This window comes from Rhamphochromis longiceps, linkage group LG15 (assembly GCF_057381845.1).
Source record: "Rhamphochromis longiceps isolate RC_006_pf linkage group LG15, R_longiceps_female_GT1.1, whole genome shotgun sequence".
In the NCBI taxonomy this organism is placed as follows: domain Eukaryota; kingdom Metazoa; phylum Chordata; class Actinopteri; order Cichliformes; family Cichlidae; genus Rhamphochromis; species Rhamphochromis longiceps.
The window spans coordinates 43457507-43477666 of NC_140571.1; the positions used below are offsets into that span (position 1 = coordinate 43457507).

General features: G+C 45.0%; 1 protein-coding gene across 15 annotated transcripts in view; it reads right to left on the reverse strand.

Moving 5' to 3' along the window:
- The window catches only part of szt2 (SZT2 subunit of KICSTOR complex), a 120383-nt gene that overhangs the window by 65055 nt on the left and 35168 nt on the right, over positions 1–20160 (reverse strand). For all 15 annotated transcript variants that reach the window (XM_085383258.1, XM_085383250.1, XM_085383249.1 and 12 more), the window contains 4 exons: positions 18752–18839; positions 7162–7280; positions 6774–6938; positions 4207–4291 (listed from right to left, as the gene is read on the reverse strand). In XM_085383258.1, coding sequence (XP_085239384.1) covers positions 4207–4291; positions 6774–6938; positions 7162–7280; positions 18752–18839 — 457 coding nt within the window. The remainder of the gene's footprint in view (positions 1–4206; positions 4292–6773; positions 6939–7161; positions 7281–18751; positions 18840–20160) is intronic.

Below are 20160 nucleotides of genomic sequence, written 5' to 3' on the forward strand. Positions count from 1 at the left end.
TCCGCAATGGCAGAGCGATGCTGTAGTGTCCGTCCACAATAGTAGCTGACTCTGTCGCTATCTCCAGAAACTGCAAATCCTCTCTTGACATTTCCTGTTTCTCGTTTCTTTCACGCTCAGGGAAGTCACTTTTAAACAGCTGGTCCCAGAGTTCATCCAGTTTGCTAACTGATATTCGGTTTGCTGCAACCTGAATCAGTCCGCATGGTGCCTTTTGTGAACTGCTTCCTTGGAGGGGTTCGCTGATGGTCCAACCGAGCCTTGTCTTCACAGCATATGGACCGCCATTCTCGCTGGCTATAACTTGCCAAGGTTCAACAGCTTTAGGTGCATTAGCCCCGATTAGCAGTCCAATCTTTGCTTCAATCCTAGGTATAGACACCTGCTGAAGGTAGGTCCACCTGTTCACGTAGTCTTGAGAAGGAGCATTGTCGGCAGAAGCAGGAATGTCACTGTGACTGTACATTTCTGGCAACTCAAAGAAGTCATTGCTGTCTAAGCTGCTTATTTCCAACCCAGACACAATGTGGCTACTGACGACCTTTTCCTCTCCCATTGTTTTCAGCAAAATCTTTGTCTTTCTGCCAGACAAGTTAAGCTCATGCATTAACTCTTCAGTACAAAAGCAGGCAGTACTGCCAGGGTCCAGAAAAGCATAAGTGTGTGTCACCTTTTGTCCTCTTTTAGGTTTCACTTGTACTGGAACTATTGCCAAAATGTGCTCTGTTTTCTCTGCAGCGTGAGCAGGTGCTTCCATTTCAACAAATCCATTCACGATTGACTCTGTTTGGTCTTCTCTTTCTAATGATTCCACTTCAGAAGCTACCCTTTTGCTTGTAGCACTGGGCTTAGTCTTCATGTGTAACACTGTGGGGTGCGGTTGTGCACAAACCTGACAACTTGCCTTTTCTTGGCACGAACCACTCATGTGTCCCTGTTTAAGACAGCTGAAGCATAGTCCTTTAGTTCGCATGAAGTCAATCTTTTCCTTATGAAGTGACTTCTTCATCCTCTTGCACTGTTCCATGGTGTGCTCTTCACCACGACAGAAAAGACAGGGTTTGGAAAATGCACACACCTGCTTCCCGCTGACCTTGTTCCTTTCTTTAGAGGGTACGTCCTGTGTAGTGGTGATAGTTGCAGCTGCAGTGAATCCTTTTCTGTTTCCACTTCTCCTTTGCAACCTCTCATCCACTTGCCCTCTAACTTGGACCTTTAATGTGCTGTCCTTTATATCACCGAACAATGGATGCAAAACTTCTTTGGCCTGCTTATTGACAAACTCCACCAGATCTGCAAATGTGACTCTGCGTTTTGCCTTGTCTAAGACCCCACAAGCATATGTTCTCCACCTTTCTCTCAGCTTGTACGGAAGCTTGGAAACGATAGCACGCATGTTGGCCGTGTTATCCAACTCCTCCATGTACTCCACATCCATCATTGCATTACGACATCCAGTAAGATAGAGGCCGAAAGCATGCAGAGCCTCTCCATCATCTGACTTGATGGTTGGCCAGTTAAGAGCCTTGTGAATGTATGCCACTGATATCTTGTAGGCATTTCCAAAGTGCTCTTCCAACAGTCTCTTAGCCGTTTGATATCCATGTGTAGGTTCCATATGAAGACAACTCCGTATCAATTCTCGTGGTTGCCCACTTGTGTATTGTTCCATGTAGTACAATCGATCCTTGTCGCTCTCTGTTCTGTCCTCCACACCATGTTCAAAAGCTCGCATGAACAGCCGATACTCTAATGGGTCCCCTTTAAACACAGATATGTTCTGCGGGGGCAACGTAGCTAACTTCTGTTGCTTAGTTAGCGCTTCGACCACATCCTGTAGAGCACTTGGTGTCTGCGATGGCTGGGAGGTAACAGTGTGTGTTTGCTGTGCGTTTTGGAGAATGTTCTTCTTCTGTGCTTGTCTTTCTCGCGTGGGGGATGGGCTATTTGACTGCTGTGAAGTAAATAAATCTCCAACCTTATGCGATGCCACGTAGGAGTTCATTCCATCCCGAGTGGATACGCGACTGGATGCCTTGGATGCACGACTTTCGTATTCCGATAAGATCTTGATCTTTGCCTCATTTGCTGCAAGAGCTGTTTGTATTTCTAGCTCCTCCTTTTCAGCTTGGAGCTTAGCCTCCCTTTCCTCCAGCAAGCGTTTCTGTCTTAAAGACGATGCCTTAATCAATAAGGTAGCTCACTCCACCTCTGCCTTCATGCGTGTGGACGACACCGATGACGAAGCGCAGGAGCCGCGTTCTGACAATGCCTTATCACTGCGTTTTGAGACAGATGCATTAGATATGCTGTCAGATGGATCCACATCTTCATTGCATTTTTCAGCCTCCACAGCGCGCATGGCCATCTTGTCAATCCAAGCCGAAGCTGTCTCAGCAAAAGCCTTAAAGGAATCAGCCTTAGGTTCAAACCAATTTTCCTGGTCTTTAGTTAAATCCTCCTCCGGCATTTGCTGGAGCACCTCTTTAACATTTGTGTTCAAACCACAAAACTCTCCAAACCGCTCATTAAAATCCTTCATTAACTGTGTTACTTCTGTTAGGCTGGTATCACATTCATTTTCCATCAGCTGGCGCACTTGTTTCACTGTGCCTGTTAATTTGGCTAGCTTGGCCTTCTGTAAATTGATAATACGTTGCAGCCTTTCCTCCATAGCTTTAGGTGTGATTTTCACCGCCCTAGCTTCCAATTCTGCTACTGTGTCTTCTTCTTCGTTGTTCATGCTATTAATTTCCCGAATAGCAACACCAAAATCCTTATTTTATCATCCAAAAATCATGCAGGTTGGCTACCACACAGTTCAGCATCCACCATGACTCAGCAATTTTTCCTCGTGAATTAGCTCCACTTACTCACGTTTGTTGTCACTGCAGCAGCTCGGGTTTTTTCCTTCTTTAGTCGCGTTAATTACTCCACAACGAGCGGGTTTTCCTACAAAATGTTTAAGCCGTGAGACCAGTTTTCCCGTGATTCACTCGCGTACGTCAGTTTGAAGAGGAAAAAGAACTCCACGGGACTCCGATGTGAAAAGATGTAACAAAAAATTTATTCCACAGTTTTTGCATCTTACAGGAGTGGTCAGGTTTAACTTGTCCTCAACAAAATAACCTACTACGGTAGGAAAACCGTGTGGCTCTGTTCTACCCTGCTGCCCCGTATAGCTTATGCCGTGTTAACTCCTTTTCTCTCTCTCTCCCCCCTCCCGCACCGCATGCACTAATTTGCATACATCCGTGATGCCCGGATTTTACTATAAACACGAGTCTTTAAGGCACATGTATTCATGGTACTACGTAACCTAGTTCCACCATAAACATGCATCTATTTCCTAAAATTATTAATTACACAAACAAGCTTAACAACAGCGAAATATAAATACTAAAACATATGAACTATCTTAACTTGGCTCCCACAACCTTTTTTACTTCAGTGGACGAAACCAACTCTAACCTTAGTGTCACAGGTTCCACCAAACCCCGTACGAGGACAGAGACGTGTCACGTAATGCCAAAGGTGACGCACTGCACTGAAGATCTGCTTAAAAACTGAGAAACGTATCAGCCCACAGCTGGGTTCAGCTTTCAGCTGGGAGAAGCTACGTGTCTGAACACTAATGGGGCCATAATGTTGTCTGATCAGAGAATAAAGGTTTTTAAACCTTATTTTGAGGCAAGGCTGCAACATTTCTTGTCTCTGTGACAAATGAAACTGAGTCTATGCTTCTCCTCTTTTTTGTTCAGGCGCTCAGTCTCACATCACCTGACATCCTTTTGGTGTTGCCGAGATGGCTGCCAGGTGCTGAGACTTAGTCCTGGCTACCAGGAATGAACATCAGCAGTGCTCAGTAAGTATACAGACTCCAGGTACTTACAGGTTTCCAGCAGGTGCAACCAGCACCACAGCAGCAATAACCTACATGTAGACTCCTGCATCACTATCAGAGAGACAGGCTGTGGCAAACAGCCTCAATAAGAGACACCGCCGGCTCTGGTCATGTGTCAAAGCTGGATTTTCCTGAACACAGTAGTGCAGCCCACCTGGATAAGGTTAGGCTATCGGTATTCACAGGTGACAGGTTTGAGGTTACTGTGCTGTTGACTGTCTTTGTAGGATTACCTTCCCCTCAAACACAGAGTAACTGAGGCCTGGTGGCACTGACGTGCTGGGCTGGGAGAATGTGATTACCTTTGCCTCCCGTCCCCTGGCCTCCGGGCTTATTGTAGAGGTAGATATCACCGTCAGCCGTGTCACTGCTCAAATGAAAGTAGTGCTGCAGACAGAACAGGAGAGCAAATCAGTCCCTGGAAGCTCAAACCACACAAGTCAGCATTTATTTCATACACCACAATGAGACTTGTCAAAATGATTTTAGTGTCTGCCTCAGTTGTGCAGAGCCTCCCATATCTAGGATTTATTCATTTTTAATCCCGATCACTTTAAACAGTGCTGTTTGTAGTGCACTCGCATGTCGGCCTGTCATCTATCAATGCAGGCAGGCCTTCCTCAGTTTGCAGGGAGCACGGACCTATTTTTTACAAGTCAACAAATCTTTCAAAGTATTCGGAGGACACAAAAAAGTCTGTTTACTCAGGTGTTTAATCAAGCAGCAGTAGTTTCTTGGATTATGTTAAACTGTCAGAAACGATCTCATGGTGAGTGATTAGAGAGCTGCTGAATGAGTAACCACACAATCTGCTGACTTTTCTCTTTTCTTAAGAACAAAACAAATCCTGTAAATTAAACACACAGTGTGGAGATAAGACCTGAACAGGTACACACTACAGGAAGCTGGGTTACACCGATCAGATGCTCAGGTAACCAGTAACAGTGCCTGCTTCTTATTCTTACTGGGAGGCAGCTGGTGTCCTGCAGTGGACCAGTGGACACTTGTTTATCGCTCGTGTATCTTTATGTGTTGTGAGCCTGTTTAGCTGCTTCCTTGGACACGTGTCTCTTATGAAATACATTTTTGATCTCAGTGAGATTTACCAGTAAAATAAAGGCTAATCTATTCAAACAGAACGATCTTAGTAGACATGCTAGGACATATTTACATTACCCTTTTATTTATTTTATCAAAGCGGGTTTCTTTCACTAGAATGTCTGGTGGTCCCTTTCTATTCTTCATGTCTGTGGTTCACGTCACAGCCTCCTCGAGGCCCACAGGGATAAACTGCAGAGCTTTTCAGGCAACTTCCAGAATTTCAAACCTGACTTTAGTCTACATACGTAGAAAACAGGAAATACTTTGTATCAATAGGTAACTTCACATCTGAGCAGACAAGTATCACATGTGGAGTTCCCCAAGTTCCCCAAGGTTCCATCTTGGGACCCCTTCTGTTTAACATCTACATGCTCCCACTGGCACTGGCTGCCTGTCCGTCAGAGGATAGACTTTAAAGTTCTGATGCTGGCCTATAAAGCTCTGAATGGTTTAGGACCAAAATACATCAATGACCTCCTGACCCAGTATGAACCATCCAGATCCCTCAGGTCATCTGGATCCGGTCTTTTATCAGTTCCCAGAGTCAGAACCAAACACGGAGAAGCTGCTTTTATGCTCCTTATATCTGGAACAAACTCCCAGAAAGCCTCAGATCAGCTGAAACACTCAGTTTATTTAAATCCAGGTTGAAGACTCACCTGTTCTCAGCTGCATTTGAATAAAGCACCAAATCCACACTTTAAGCTTAAATTTCAAAACTTACATTTAACTACTGATCTTATCTACTGTTCTGATTTTATCTGTTTTGATTTTATATACTGTTGTTTGTTTGTTTGTTTGTTAATTAGTTAGTTAGTTTATTTGCTTGTTTTATTCAATTTTAAATCATGCTTTTTATTTGTTCTTGTTTCTAATGTCTCTGTAAAGCACTTTGAATCACCTTGTTGTTGAATTGTGCTATACAAATAAACTTGCCTTGCCTTTAGTTCCTGACAGTTTCTTCAAGTTTTCTGTGTTGCCTCCAAATTCCTGTGAACTGTCTTTAACCTGCACATCCACAGCAATGTGTTGGGGTCCCTTTTAATTATCTGAGAACTAACACTGTTTGCTGTGGGAGGTAACTGGACTAATGGCCCATACAAGAGCATTCAAGTAGTTTATTCATCTGTAACTTGATACCAAATATTAACATAATAATCTATTTTACACACAGTCTATAATTATTAGTAAAGAAAACACTGTAATAAGTCCCAATGTTCAATAAGCCTAAAGAACCAATAAACAGAGATACAAACAAGCAGACCGAGTGAACGATAAAGTAACAACAAGCTTTCTGATCCGACTGCTTTTTTCACGCCATCAGACTTTATTGTAACAATGTCACAGTGTTGCCTGAACTCAGCCTTTCATTTGGGGTGTAAACAGTTATTGAAAGTGACAGAACTGCCAAGAGCCAGAACTACAAAGACGATCACTTGCACAGCCGACACTTTGACGTGTCAGAGGACTCGCGTTTTAATGAAGGCTCAACTCCACTTAAAGGGTGTTCTGTTTTTGTGCATACTGGTGCACCGTCACAGCTCACATAGAAATGTAATGACAGGCAGCCATCATTAAAGGTCTTTTGTAATTACTCTCCACCACAGGCTGGCGTTTTATCACAGAGTGTCACTGTGGTTGAAAACCTTTGGAAACAAACGAGATTTCTTTCTGCTCACCTGACTAACACCATGCTGATTCCAGGTATTATTAAAGATTTAAAGACTAATATTAAAGTGAACGCATGAGGGGAAATGTTAGGTTGTACCTTGAAGTGATGTGCTGTGTTCATGTCCGTGTACTTGGGCACATGCAGGAAGATGAGGAGGTTCTGTTTGAGGTAGTGAGCCACAGCGGACAGCCAGGGCAGACAGTACTGGGGGAGGCTGAAGGTCATCACCTCAGTGGCTGGAGATCCTGACGGCTGGATGAACTGACCAGACAACATTTGGTGAAGGCTTTTATCTGAAGCAATTTTCAGTAGTCTGAGTGCAAACAAGTGCTTTCTGCATTCCCCAGGGTGGATACAACCCAGACGCAGGACACAGTTTACTCATTTCACTGTACAAGTCGCTGCACACAGAACTACAGAAGAACACCACACACACAGAAACACAAAAGCAACGTTCCCCTAAAAAGTGAAAATCATAATGTACCTCCACATCAGCTGGCGTCAGCTTGCAGTTCCTGACAAGCATGACAGTGATGATGTCCAAGGTGGTTTCATCCAGGCGCTTACGCAGCACCTTCACCAGCTCGTCTGTGATCTCTGGACCTGAACAAACGGTGATAAAAGAGCCCTGTGTCACCCTCACCTCTTCTGCCAGTGCATTAGAAACGGGACGGAAAGTTAGCGATTAAAGTCTTCAGAGGATCGAGTGCATGAGGCAAACTGCTCCCCTGTGACAAAGTCAAATAATCCAAAGGTTCTGCCTACAAAGGGACCGTCCAAGTGGTTTAAGACTGTCCTTGTTTGTGAAGTTCAGAAACTTTCAAGCTGTGCGAGATGTTTAGAAAGTCTCCAGCTATGTGATATTGATCTCTAATAACATGCCAACGTCACGTCTATAGCCCGATGTTTTTGTGTTCACCATCCTGTGATGGAAGCACATGACTGCACCACCCTGCAGACACTGGTTCTGCCACAGGATGGTTGTCTCACTAATATTGTATGAACCTAGAAACCCAGTATAAAGTAAGGATACAGCACCTTGCTTGGATCTGGCTGTATAGAAACAAATGAGAAAAGAAAGAAGAAATCGAAAACAAGGGGAAAAAATATCAGTCTTTGCTTAAAGATGCTAAGATGGGCCCGTTGCTGATGTGAGTGAGACGCCTTGGATCGATGGAGAGTGGACTGCCTGTGGTGCCAAGGGCAAAACCAAAGTATGGGGAAGCAGCTTTCACATATAATGCAGCATAAAAAACATGATAGTTTCAGGAACGTCTCGAAAACGAATTTTCAAATCCAGACGGAAACATTTTTATTCTTGTTTGCTTCTGCTGAGCATTTCAAGGGAACCTCGTCTTTGTTTCTCAAAGACATATTTATACTTTCCAAGGTGAATGTTGATATTGAACATGGCCTTGGTTTCAAATAACAAGGTCAGGTTATCCACAATCAATCCCTGTGGTTGCTCTAAACACAGAGGCATTTTTTCTACTTTCGGCTCTGTATGATGTCACAGAGAGGGGACATTCCTAATATGGTCATCTCTGGCGCACAGCTTAAACATACGTTAACCTCAATATTGGAAACTATTACCATGATACTACTGTGGCACTCTATATAAGAAAAAACATGTAAAGGAGTAATGTTGGGTCTGCTTTAATAAAGCAGCTCTTCTGCTGACAAAAGAAAACTAATCACACAAACACATGGAGGAGACTTTAATACAGCCATCCAGTGATACTGCAGAATAAAGATCATTTCAGACTATGATGAGTGGAAGAAGCAGAGGAGGATTTTAATGAGTTATGCTTTGAGAAACCATGAAGTGAGGCCAGCGTGTCTGCCTGAGACAGATTCAGAATCAGAATCAGAATCAGAATACTTTATTGATCCCTGGGGGAAATTATTTTTTGTTACAGTGCTCCATTTTAAACCAACATTAAGACAAGACAGACAATACGCTAACTAAGAATAGTACAATATATACATATATATACATACATACATACATAAGTCACTTATAAATAAATATTTGGAAAAGAAACATGTGTAGCTGTAGCAGCAAACAGTGTGTTAAGTGGATGCGTTGTACAGGGAGATGGCCACAGGCAGGAATGATTTCCTGTGTCGTTCAGTGGTGCTTTTCGGTAATCTCAGTCTCTCACTGAACGAGCTCCTGTGACTGACCAACATGTCATGGAGTGGGTGGGAGGTGTTATCCAACATTGTCTTTATCTTGGACAGCATCCGCCTCTCCGACACCACCTTGAGGGAGTCCAGCTCCATCCCCACAACATTGCTGGCCTTACGGATTAGTTTATTAAGTCTGTTGGCATCTGCGACCCTCAGCCTGCTCCCCCAGCATGCAACAGCATAGAGGATCGCACTGGCCACAACAGACTCATAGAAAATCCTCAGCATTTTCTGGCAGATGTTGAAGGACCTCAGTCGCCTCAAAAAATAGAGACGACTCTGGCCCTTCCTGTAAAGTGCTGTGGTGTTTTTAGCCCAGTCCAGTTTATTGTCAATGTGTACTCCAAGGTATTTATAGTCCTCCACAATGTCAACACTGACCCCCTGGATTGAAACAGGGGTCAAGTGTTTCCTGGTCTTCCTGAAGTCCACGATCAGTTCCTTGGTCTTTGCCACGTTGAGCTGCAGATGATTCTGCTCACACCACGTGACAAAGGAGTCGACCACAGCCCGGTACTCTGTCTCATCATCCCTGCTGATGCATCCAACCACCGCAGAGTCATCAGAAAACTTCTGAAGATGGCAGGTCTCTGTGCAGTGGCTGAAGTCTGTGGTGTAGAGGGTGAAGAGGAAGGGGGAGAGGACAGTCCCCTGTGGTGCCCCTGTGTTGCTAATCACCTTGTCAGACACACACTGTGGGAGACGTACATATTGTGGTCTTCCTGTCAGGTAATCAACAATCCAGGACACCAGAGAAGCATCCACCTGCATCGCTGTTAGCTTATCACCCAGGAGGGTCGGCCTGATGGTGTTGAAAGCACTGGAAAAGTCAAAAAACATGACCCTCACAGTGCTCGCCGGCTGGTCCAGATGGGTGTAGACACGATTGAGCAGGTAGATGATGGCGTCCTCTGTTCCGAGACGAGGCTGATAAGCGAACTGAAGGGGATCCAGATGTGGTCTTACTATGGGTCGCAGCTGGTCCAGGATGAGCCTTTCCAGGGTCTTCATGATGTGGGAGGTCAGTGCCACGGGCCTGTAATCCTGGGGGCCACTGGGACGAGGCGTCTTTGGTACAGGGACGAGGCATGATGTCTTCCACATCACCGGGACCCTCTGCAGACTCAGACTCAGCATAAACAGTTTATGAAAGACTCCACACAGCTGGGGGGCACAGGTCTTGAGGACAAGGGGACTCACTCCGTCTGGTCCAGCAGACTTGCCTGAGTGAAGTCTCCTCATTTGCATCTCAACCTGGTATTGAGTGAAGGTGATGGGTGGGGGAGGGGTGTCAGGAATCTCACAGGAGGCAACATGTGAAGAGAGAGGCTGGCACAGTGGTGTGGCTATGGATTCCAGGCTGACTGCAGGTGAGGTTGTGGGGGTGGGAGCAGACACTGTGGTGTCGAATCTATTGAAAAACAGATTCAACTCGTCGGCTCTATTCTCACCTCCCTCAGCTCCCCTGCTGTTGGTTGGCCTGAATCCAGTGATGGTCTTCATTCCCAGTGCAACAGCCCCATCAACATGTCCGCAGGAGGAACAGCACCGGGCAGCAGAAACTCTTCACACCCAAACGTCTCGACTTTTTATTTTTAACATGAGTTAGCTGAAGGAAGACGTGTTTAAAGCACACACACACACACTTAGTGGGATTATTCACAGTGTGATGAAACTAAGGTGCACACAGTAGTTGGGTTTGTGTTGTGTGCAGGGCTGAAAAACATTTCTCTCTAAATTGAGTCCAATTTGGGAGTCACACCCCTCGACTACAGAACCCTTGTTCCCCAAAAGATGTGTAAACAAGGTAGGTGACAACTGCCTTCTCTGTCAGCGCCCCAAGTCACACTCAGTGAGAGAAGAGGAGCAGTGAAGGGTGTTAGCAAAACTGTCTGCAGGTTTCCACCCCTCACCACTGTGTGTGCAGCGGAGCAGCATCAGCCACCGGCTTGTTGCACTGAGGGGCGCCACACAGTGCAACAAGCCTTCATTTATGTTTCCTGGTAAATAGACCTGAGCACTCAAAGACCTTCATAATGCTACGCAGCACTAAAAAGCCTCCTCAGAAACTGAGAACTGCTTTGTGCAAAATCTGCGCCTGACAATGGTCACAGATAACAGCGCATTACATCTTAGGCTGCAGGAAACATGAACATCTATAAAAAACATTTGACCCAACTATCCTTAAGAAATCAAAGTTCATATGTGGAAATGTTGCCACATGTATGTCAAAGCCCGTTATTAACACCAGGATAACCTAACTAACTGCTGCAGGTTAAGTTGTTGCTGCATTGCTGCCATTAATTGAAACAATGCATCAATGCAGTCACCATGTTTTTCAGTAGCTTACTAATGCATGGACATCTACGGAGTTTGAGGGCTCTACACCACTCAAAACACTAGAAGCTGCCCTCCAGCAGACATGCCATTCACAAGATTGGCAGAACCCTCAAAGTCACTAAGATCTGAACACCAATGGCATCAATTTGAAGCTCCTACGTTGCCTCGTTCCCAGTTATTCACAAACTTAGATGTTCATGCTGCTGACCCCCCCCACCCCCACCCCCCACAGTGGGGTGACAACAATATCCCATCAGCCTTTTATGGCTGAGGTACGGAAGAGGATTAGGGCCACTGGAAACAATAATAATCTGAGATTAAAGTCAGAATTCTGACTTCAGGAAAAGGAGAAAAAAAAAAAGACGTGCCCACTTTTTTTTTCCAGTGGCCCTAATCCTCTTCCGTACTGAGGGGTAAAAATATGAATTTTCAAGTTATATTTATGACCAATGTTCCCACTAAGCTGCGCACGTGCGCAATTGTGCACTGCTGGCTCGGTCTCTGCGCACAGAAAATCTGCATTGCGCACAAAAAAAACAAACAAAAAAAACAAATCTAACCTGAATTGAAATTAAAATGAAAACTTTAACGATTCAGTTTTGCAGTGTGAGTCAGTGACTGGCTGCTCCCGTATGGGATCAGAATGATGCCACCTTATCCCAAAGTCCAGCCAATGATGCGATTCACATTCGTATATACGCAGCTAATCAACGTCGCTGACAGGCTATGACAGCGTCCTTATGTGCCGGTGTTTTAGCAAAGCAGCTGATGTGGAGTGAAGCCACGTTAATGACAACGTGTCCAACCATTGGAGACGTGAGCAGGACAGACGAACAACTGACGGACAAAGTGTGGACTTTATACCAGTTTTTAAATTGTGTTGATCGGCCACGTAAAACCAGAGTTATGATAAAATATCTGCAATGTTTGGTTTTCTTCCTGAATACTGTCGTTGTTTATATTTACTGCAGGAAGAAACGGTAAAAACGGCGTTTTATAAGGAAAACGCTCGAAAGCCTGTGAGCAAAGACAAAAACACCCCCAGCCTTTCCTATTGGTGGAAAAATTACCATGTGGACCAATCAAAAAACGATATGGCAACATGGCCTTTAGTTGTTTAGGGAGGGGGAAGTTTTAGGAGTGACGGCGTGTTTGAGATGTGAGAGATTTGAGACGTTTAGCACAAATCTTGTGTAGTCAGCGTGTAGTGAGAGTGTAGTCAGCGTGTAGTGAGAGTGTAGTCAGCGTGTAGTCAGTGTGTAGTCAGTGTGTAGTGAGAGTGTAGTGAGAGTGTAGTCAGCGTGTAGTGAGAGTGTAGTCAGCGTGTATTGAGAGTGTAGTCAGTGTGTAGTCAGTGTGTAGTCAGCGTAGTCAGTGTGTAGTCAGCGTGTATTGAGAGTGTAGTCAGCGTGTAGTGAGAGTGTAGTCAGCGTGTAGTGAGAGTGTAGTCAGCGTGTAGTGAGAGTGTAGTCAGCGTGTAGTGAGAGTGTAGTCAGCGTGTAGTCAGCGTGTAGTGAGAGTGTAGTCAGCGTGTAGTCAGTGTGTAGTGAGAGTGTAGTGAGAGTGTAGTCAGCGTGTAGTGAGAGTGTAGTCAGCGTGTATTGAGAGTGTAGTCAGTGTGTAGTCAGTGTGTAGTCAGCGTAGTCAGTGTGTAGTCAGCGTGTATTGAGAGTGTAGTCAGCGTGTAGTGAGAGTGTAGTCAGCGTGTAGTGAGAGTGTAGTCAGCGTGTAGTGAGAGTGTAGTCAGCGTGTAGTGAGAGTGTAGTCAGCGTGTAGTCAGCGTGTAGTGAGAGTGTAGTCAGCGTGTAGTCAGTGTGTAGTGAGAGTGTAGTGAGAGTGTAGTCAGCGTGTAGTGAGAGTGTAGTCAGCGTGTATTGAGAGTGTAGTCAGTGTGTAGTCAGTGTGTAGTCAGCGTAGTCAGTGTGTAGTCAGCGTGTATTGAGAGTGTAGTCAGCGTGTAGTGAGAGTGTAGTCAGCGTGTAGTCAGCGTGTAGTCAGCGTGTAGTGAGAGTGTAGTCAGCGTGTAGTGAGAGTGTAGTCAGCGTGTAGTGAGAGTGTAGTCAGCGTGTAGTGAGAGTGTAGTCAGCGTGTAGTCAGTGTGTAGTCAGCGTGTAGTGAGAGTGTAGTCAGCGTGTAGTGAGAGTGTAGTCAGCGTGTAGTCAGCGTGTAGTCAGCGTGTAGTGAGAGTGTAGTCAGCGTGTAGTGAGAGTGTAGTCAGCGTGTAGTGAGAGTGTAGTCAGCGTGTAGTGAGAGTGTAGTCAGCGTGTAGTCAGCGTGTAGTGAGAGTGTAGTCAGCGTGTAGTCAGCGTGTAGTGAGAGTGTAGTGAGAGTGTAGTCAGTGTGTAGTCAGTGTGTAGTGAGAGTGTAGTCAGTGTGTAGTCAGCGTGTAGTGAGAGTGTAGTCAGCGTGTATTGAGAGTGTAGTCAGTGTGTAGTCAGTGTGTAGTCAGCGTGTATTGAGAGTGTAGTCAGTGTGTAGTCAGCGTGTAGTGAGAGTGTAGTCAGCGTGTAGTCAGTGTGTAGTCAGTGTGTAGTGAGAGTGTAGTCAGCGTGTATTGAGAGTGTAGTCAGTGTGTATTGAGAGTGTAGTCAGTGTGTAGTCAGTGTGTAGTCAGCGTGTAGTGAGAGTGTAGTCAGCGTGTAGTGAGAGTGTAGTCAGCGTGTAGTGAGAGTGTAGTCAGTGTGTAGTCAGCGTGTAGTGAGAGTGTAGTCAGTGTGTAGTCAGCGTGTAGTCAGCGTGTAGTGAGAGTGTAGTCAGCGTGTAGTCAGCGTGTAGTGAGAGTGTAGTCAGCGTGTAGTCAGCGTGTAGTGAGAGTGTAGTCAGCGTGTAGTCAGCGTGTAGTGAGAGTGTAGTCAGCGTGTATTGAGAGTGTAGTCAGTGTGTAGTCAGCGTGTAGTGAGAGTGTAGTCAGCGTGTAGTCAGCGTGTAGTGAGAGTGTAGTCAGCGTGTATTGAGAGTGTAGTCAGTGTGTAGTCAGTGTGTAGTCAGCGTGTAGTGAGAGTGTAGTCAGTGTGTAGTCAGCGTGTAGTCAGCGTGTAGTGAGAGTGTAGTCAGTGTGTAGTCAGCGTGTAGTCAGCGTGTAGTGAGAGTGTAGTCAGTGTGTAGTCAGCGTGTAGTGAGAGTGTAGTCAGCGTGTATTGAGAGTGTAGTCAGTGTGTAGTCATCGTGTAGTGAGAGTGTAGTCAGTGTGTAGTCAGCGTGTAGTGAGAGTGTAGTCAGCGTGTAGTCAGTGTGTAGTGAGAGTGTAGTCAGCGTGTATTGAGAGTGTAGTCAGTGTGTATTGAGAGTGTAGTCAGTGTGTAGTCAGTGTGTAGTCAGCGTGTAGTGAGAGTGTAGTCAGCGTGTAGTGAGAGTGTAGTCAGCGTGTAGTGAGAGTGTAGTCAGCGTGTAGTCAGCGTGTAGTGAGAGTGTAGTCAGCGTGTAGTCAGTGTGTAGTGAGAGTGTAGTCAGCGTGTATTGAGAGTGTAGTCAGTGTGTATTGAGAGTGTAGTCAGTGTGTAGTCAGTGTGTAGTCAGCGTGTAGTGAGAGTGTAGTCAGCGTGTAGTGAGAGTGTAGTCAGCGTGTAGTCAGCGTGTAGTGAGAGTGTAGTCAGTGTGTAGTCAGCGTGTAGTGAGAGTGTAGTCAGTGTGTAGTGAGAGTGTAGTCAGTGTGTAGTCAGCGTGTAGTCAGCGTGTAGTCAGCGTGTAGTCAGCGTGTAGTCAGCGTGTAGTGAGAGTGTAGTCAGCGTGTAGTCAGCGTGTAGTGAGAGTGTAGTGAGAGTGTAGTCAGTGTGTAGTCAGTGTGTAGTGAGAGTGTAGTCAGTGTGTAGTCAGCGTGTAGTGAGAGTGTAGTCAGCGTGTAGTGAGAGTGTAGTCAGTGTGTAGTCAGTGTGTAGTCAGCGTGTAGTGAGAGTGTAGTCAGCGTGTAGTGAGAGTGTAGTCAGTGTGTATTGAGAGTGTAGTCAGTGTGTAGTCAGTGTGTAGTCAGCGTGTAGTGAGAGTGTAGTCAGCGTGTAGTCAGCGTGTAGTGAGAGTGTAGTCAGTGTGTAGTCAGCGTGTAGTCAGCGTGTAGTGAGAGTGTAGTCAGCGTGTAGTGAGAGTGTAGTCAGCGTGTAGTGAGAGTGTAGTCAGTGTGTAGTCAGCGTGTAGTGAGAGTGTAGTCAGCGTGTAGTCAGCGTGTAGTCAGCGTGTAGTGAGAGTGTAGTCAGCGTGTAGTGAGAGTGTAGTCAGTGTGTAGTCAGCGTGTAGTGAGAGTGTAGTCAGTGTGTAGTCAGCGTGTAGTCAGCGTGTAGTGAGAGTGTAGTCAGCGTGTAGTGAGAGTGTAGTCAGCGTGTAGTGAGAGTGTAGTCAGTGTGTAGTCAGTGTGTAGTCAGCGTGTAGTGAGAGTGTAGTCAGCGTGTAGTCAGCGTGTAGTGAGAGTGTAGTCAGCGTGTAGTGAGAGTGTAGTCAGTGTGTAGTCAGCGTGTATTGAGAGTGTAGTCAGTGTGTAGTCAGTGTGTAGTCAGCGTGTAGTGAGAGTGTAGTCAGCGTGTAGTGAGAGTGTAGTCAGCGTGTAGTCAGCGTGTAGTGAGAGTGTAGTCAGCGTGTAGTGAGAGTGTAGTCAGTGTGTAGTCAGCGTGTAGTGAGAGTGTAGTCAGTGTGTAGTCAGCGTGTAGTCAGCGTGTAGTGAGAGTGTAGTCAGTGTGTAGTCAGCGTGTAGTCAGCGTGTAGTGAGAGTGTAGTCAGTGTGTAGTCAGCGTGTAGTGAGAGTGTAGTCAGTGTGTAGTCAGCGTGTAGTCAGCGTGTAGTGAGAGTGTAGTCAGCGTGTAGTGAGAGTGTAGTCAGCGTGTAGTGAGAGTGTAGTCAGTGTGTAGTCAGCGTGTAGTCAGCGTGTAGTCAGCGTGTAGTGAGAGTGTAGTCAGCGTGTAGTCAGCGTGTAGTGAGAGTGTAGTCAGCGTGTAGTGAGAGTGTAGTCAGTGTGTAGTCAGCGTGTAGTGAGAGTGTAGTCAGTGTGTAGTCAGCGTGTAGTGAGAGTGTAGTCAGCGTGTAGTGAGAGTGTAGTCAGTGTGTAGTCAGCGTGTAGTCAGCGTGTAGTGAGAGTGTAGTCAGCGTGTAGTCAGCGTGTAGTGAGAGTGTAGTCAGCGTGTAGTGAGAGTGTAGTCAGTGTGTAGTCAGCGTGTAGTGAGAGTGTAGTCAGTGTGTAGTCAGCGTGTAGTCAGCGTGTAGTCAGCGTGTAGTGAGAGTGTAGTCAGCGTGTAGTCAGCGTGTAGTGAGAGTGTAGTGAGAGTGTAGTCAGTGTGTAGTCAGCGTGTATTGAGAGTGTAGTCAGTGTGTAGTCAGTGTGTAGTGAGAGTGTAGTCAGTGTGTAGTCAGTGTGTAGTGAGAGTGTAGTCAGTGTGTAGTGAGAGTGTAGTCAGTGTGTAGTGAGAGTGTAGTCAGTGTGTAGTCAGTGTGTAGTCAGCGTGTAGTCAGTGTGTAGTGAGAGTGTAGTCAGTGTGTAGTCAGTGTGTAGTGAGAGTGTAGTCAGTGTGTAGTCAGTGTGTAGTGTAGTCAGTAGTGTTGTGTGTGTCAGAACAATGAGGCGCCTGCTGAGTGTTACAGGTGTTACAGCAGTGATACATCTGCTGCTGTCAGGCCTGCAGGTATCAGGCTGTTGTTCTCCTTCATCTCATAGTGGACACAAATTATTTTTTTGAGCGGCACAAATAATTTGTGTGGCATCAGATTTGATGCAGAACAGCTGATTGTTCTGTAAATAGTTTGAAATGTTTGTTTAAAAAAGCCTTGGCTGCATTTTTAGGTAAACAGCTGCAAAAACACTTGTTTGCATAACTCAGTTACTTTTTTGAAGAAGTAACTATATCATTAATTGCCCAACATTGGTCATTATTTACTGTATTTTACAGACAGAGTTACAGACTCTCTAACAGACCACAGACTCACAATACAAGTCAGAGCTTTATAAATATATAAAAAGTTAAAGTTATTTTTCCTTCCAATAGTGTTAACATGCTGCACAGGTCATCAACAAGATCTTCTTTAAATTTCATTGTAAGTGGGCTGAAGCAGTTAATTAAAAGTAGTCTAACATAAACGCTGTAATTTGATTATTTTAATAACCATGTAACTTGGATGCTGGCGTGACCACAGTGCTCACGTCTGCTGTTGCTCACAGTGGTCCAAGTGTCGGCTCAGGGAGTTTGTGTGTTCGCTCAGACACGTGAAACATTAGAGGGAACATTGTTTATGACACGGTATGTGGTGTACCCTTATGTTATCTTATGTTTACAACATAGTTGCATAAAATATATATATTTAGAAATACCATTACAAATGCATCCTTACGTTCTGCTTAAAGATGAGGAGGTTCGAGCTGAACCCACATAACAAAGAGTCCTTTGGGCCTTTTGGCAAGATACTAAACCCCAAATTGCTCCTGATGCAACCATCAGAGTGTGATGGGTGTGTGCACGCATCAGGTAAAAAGCACCTAAAGTGGACAAAATAAAGCACCGAGTGTTTGTGTGTGTGTGTCTTGTTGTAAGGAAGTGCTTTCAGTTCTCAGCAAAGACGAAAAGTATAGAAAAGAGAAAATAGAAATACCGTCCGTTTACCATTTCACGAGTCTGGATGCAGCATCTGTGTCTATAGTGTGAGAAGCAGCGATCTGCAGGTCAGGCTTTAAGTCACCAATTTGTAATTTAATTGGTGTAAAAGCTGAATTGGCTTTGACATCAGCTGCTTTGATTCTGTGGTTTGCTTTTCCCCTCATACTTTTCAAGTAATGGTTATTTAAATATTGTCCCACTAAAACCAGTGCAGGAGTTGTGTTCACCATCAGGAGGTGATTGTGTTTCAGTGCTTTAGTCTTTAAGACAAACATGAAGATGAGCAGATTAAGCTGCTGCCTTTTAATGACATTATTCTTCACAAATATTAAAATGAAATGTTTGACAATGAACCACAAAGGCTGCAGCAAAGGACACTATTACTACTGCAGGCAGCCTTTGAACCATATGCATTCTCCATCACATGGATGATTTCTGCTTTTTTTATGCATTAAAAACCTTCGGTGAAAACTACTTTAGATTTGCATCGAGCATATTCTCTGTCCGGTGGACATCTGATCATTTTAGTCCAATCTAGCACATGAGCGCTTTTATTTCTCACCTGGAAAATATGAAAATCTCAGCTACTCATAGTGACATCACTCCCAAATTGGCTTCATTATCGTGGCCAAATCAGAAAATCAAAGAAAAACAGAATTTGTTTGGCTTGCTAGCGAGGTAGAGCAATTTATACATTACGATCAATACAGCACAATACTTTTCCTTACTATAAAACAGCACATTAGTGGATAGAGCCTGTGATGTGAAGAACTGTACAGATTAAAAGTTTCACAGTTTTACTGATGTTTACGTTCATTGCCGCCTTTTTACTTTATTAACTCGTGTTGGTGGAGCTGCTCCAACTTTCTGAGCTGAGAGGGCGTTTCCGCCTGGGAAAATAATTCTGACTTCATTTGGAACGCACTATTACAACTTGGAAATGATTCTCAAGCCCTGATGTTTCCCAGTTCTCACCTGCACTTCCCACTCCATGCACCAGCAGCAGGATGTGCTTATCTACTTGTCCAACTGGCCGAGAGCCCTCCAAAGAAGACCTGGAGCCCTGAAAGACACATCAAAGATTTGGCAACAGTACTCTGATTTCAAACCTCAATGCAGATTACACCGGTATCCTTTAATTTGTGTGTGACAGAGCATCTCTGTGGGAGGTATATGTACATGGACTTGGCATCAAATGTGCTCATGCCTCCTGCCAATGTACCAAAACCCTCCCCCGTGCTTAATCTGGTAAACAGTGTGCATGTTCATATTATGATAGACATCTGTTTGCTCTCTCTGCTTGTGCTGACAAATATTCAGTCCTTCATACTTCGCTTCACGTTGTCCTTTCTGCCCGTTCCATGGGCACAGGATCCTCTGGAAATATGCTGAGAGGAAGATGAGATTTACTTCTGCTGCTTAATGTAAGTGCTTTCCAAAACTGTCCATCAGCCGTTCCGTGAGTGAATCTGAGGGAACGCAGCTGAAAACGTCTTGCTTTCCTGCCTTATCGACTGCACCCAGTGACTGACAGGCTCGGGTATAATCTCCCTTTCAGAACATCAGATAAGGTGCACAGAACCACCGGACCTGGAATTACAGTCACTGAACTAAAACTTGCCTGAATTCTCTGACCTTTGACTACAGGAAACTTCCAGAAGACTTAAAATCCCTGTTTTATTAATCCAATTAAGCAGCAAACCTTCATGTGCACACTGTGGTTTATTATCGGGAGGAAGTCCTTGAAGCATTTCACAGAAGAGTGGGAAATTAAAGGAAGATACTGGTCTCCACCAGTGCTACCCTTCAGCCTCCCAGTAGATACAACTATGGTATCAATTTCAAAAGCCTATCTCACCTTCTTCTCAACTGCATTTTGATGAAGCTCGAACCCTGACCACTGAGATTCAAACTCATCCGAGATTTTCAGTAGATGCACCTATGGTCCAGCTTTAGTGGTCTGACAAGTGAAACTTTTACTCTAAGAGCAGATCTTAGTCCGAGAGTAGACTTAATCCATGTCTGGGAAACTAAGCCTGTGGCCCTCAGAGAGAACAAATTCCAGCGAGATCATCTTAATGGCATAATTGCTGTTTTAACATAAGTCCACCAACCAACAGAAACACATGATAAAATGACACGTTGATAAGATTAAAGGAATAGTGCTGCAGATAAACTGTGAAAAATGGGATTCAAATCAAGCTGAACAGTCTCATACGTTTGATCCGTCCCAGCCTTCCCTGCCTGGCACATACTCTGCCTCTCTCCTTCTGCAGCTCAGGTTCATGCCTGTGGGCAGGTTTGGCACACCTGTGCTTTACCACCTCATCACCCTGCAGTATTTAAGGACCAGCTCATACACCGACTCTGCCAGAACGTTACAG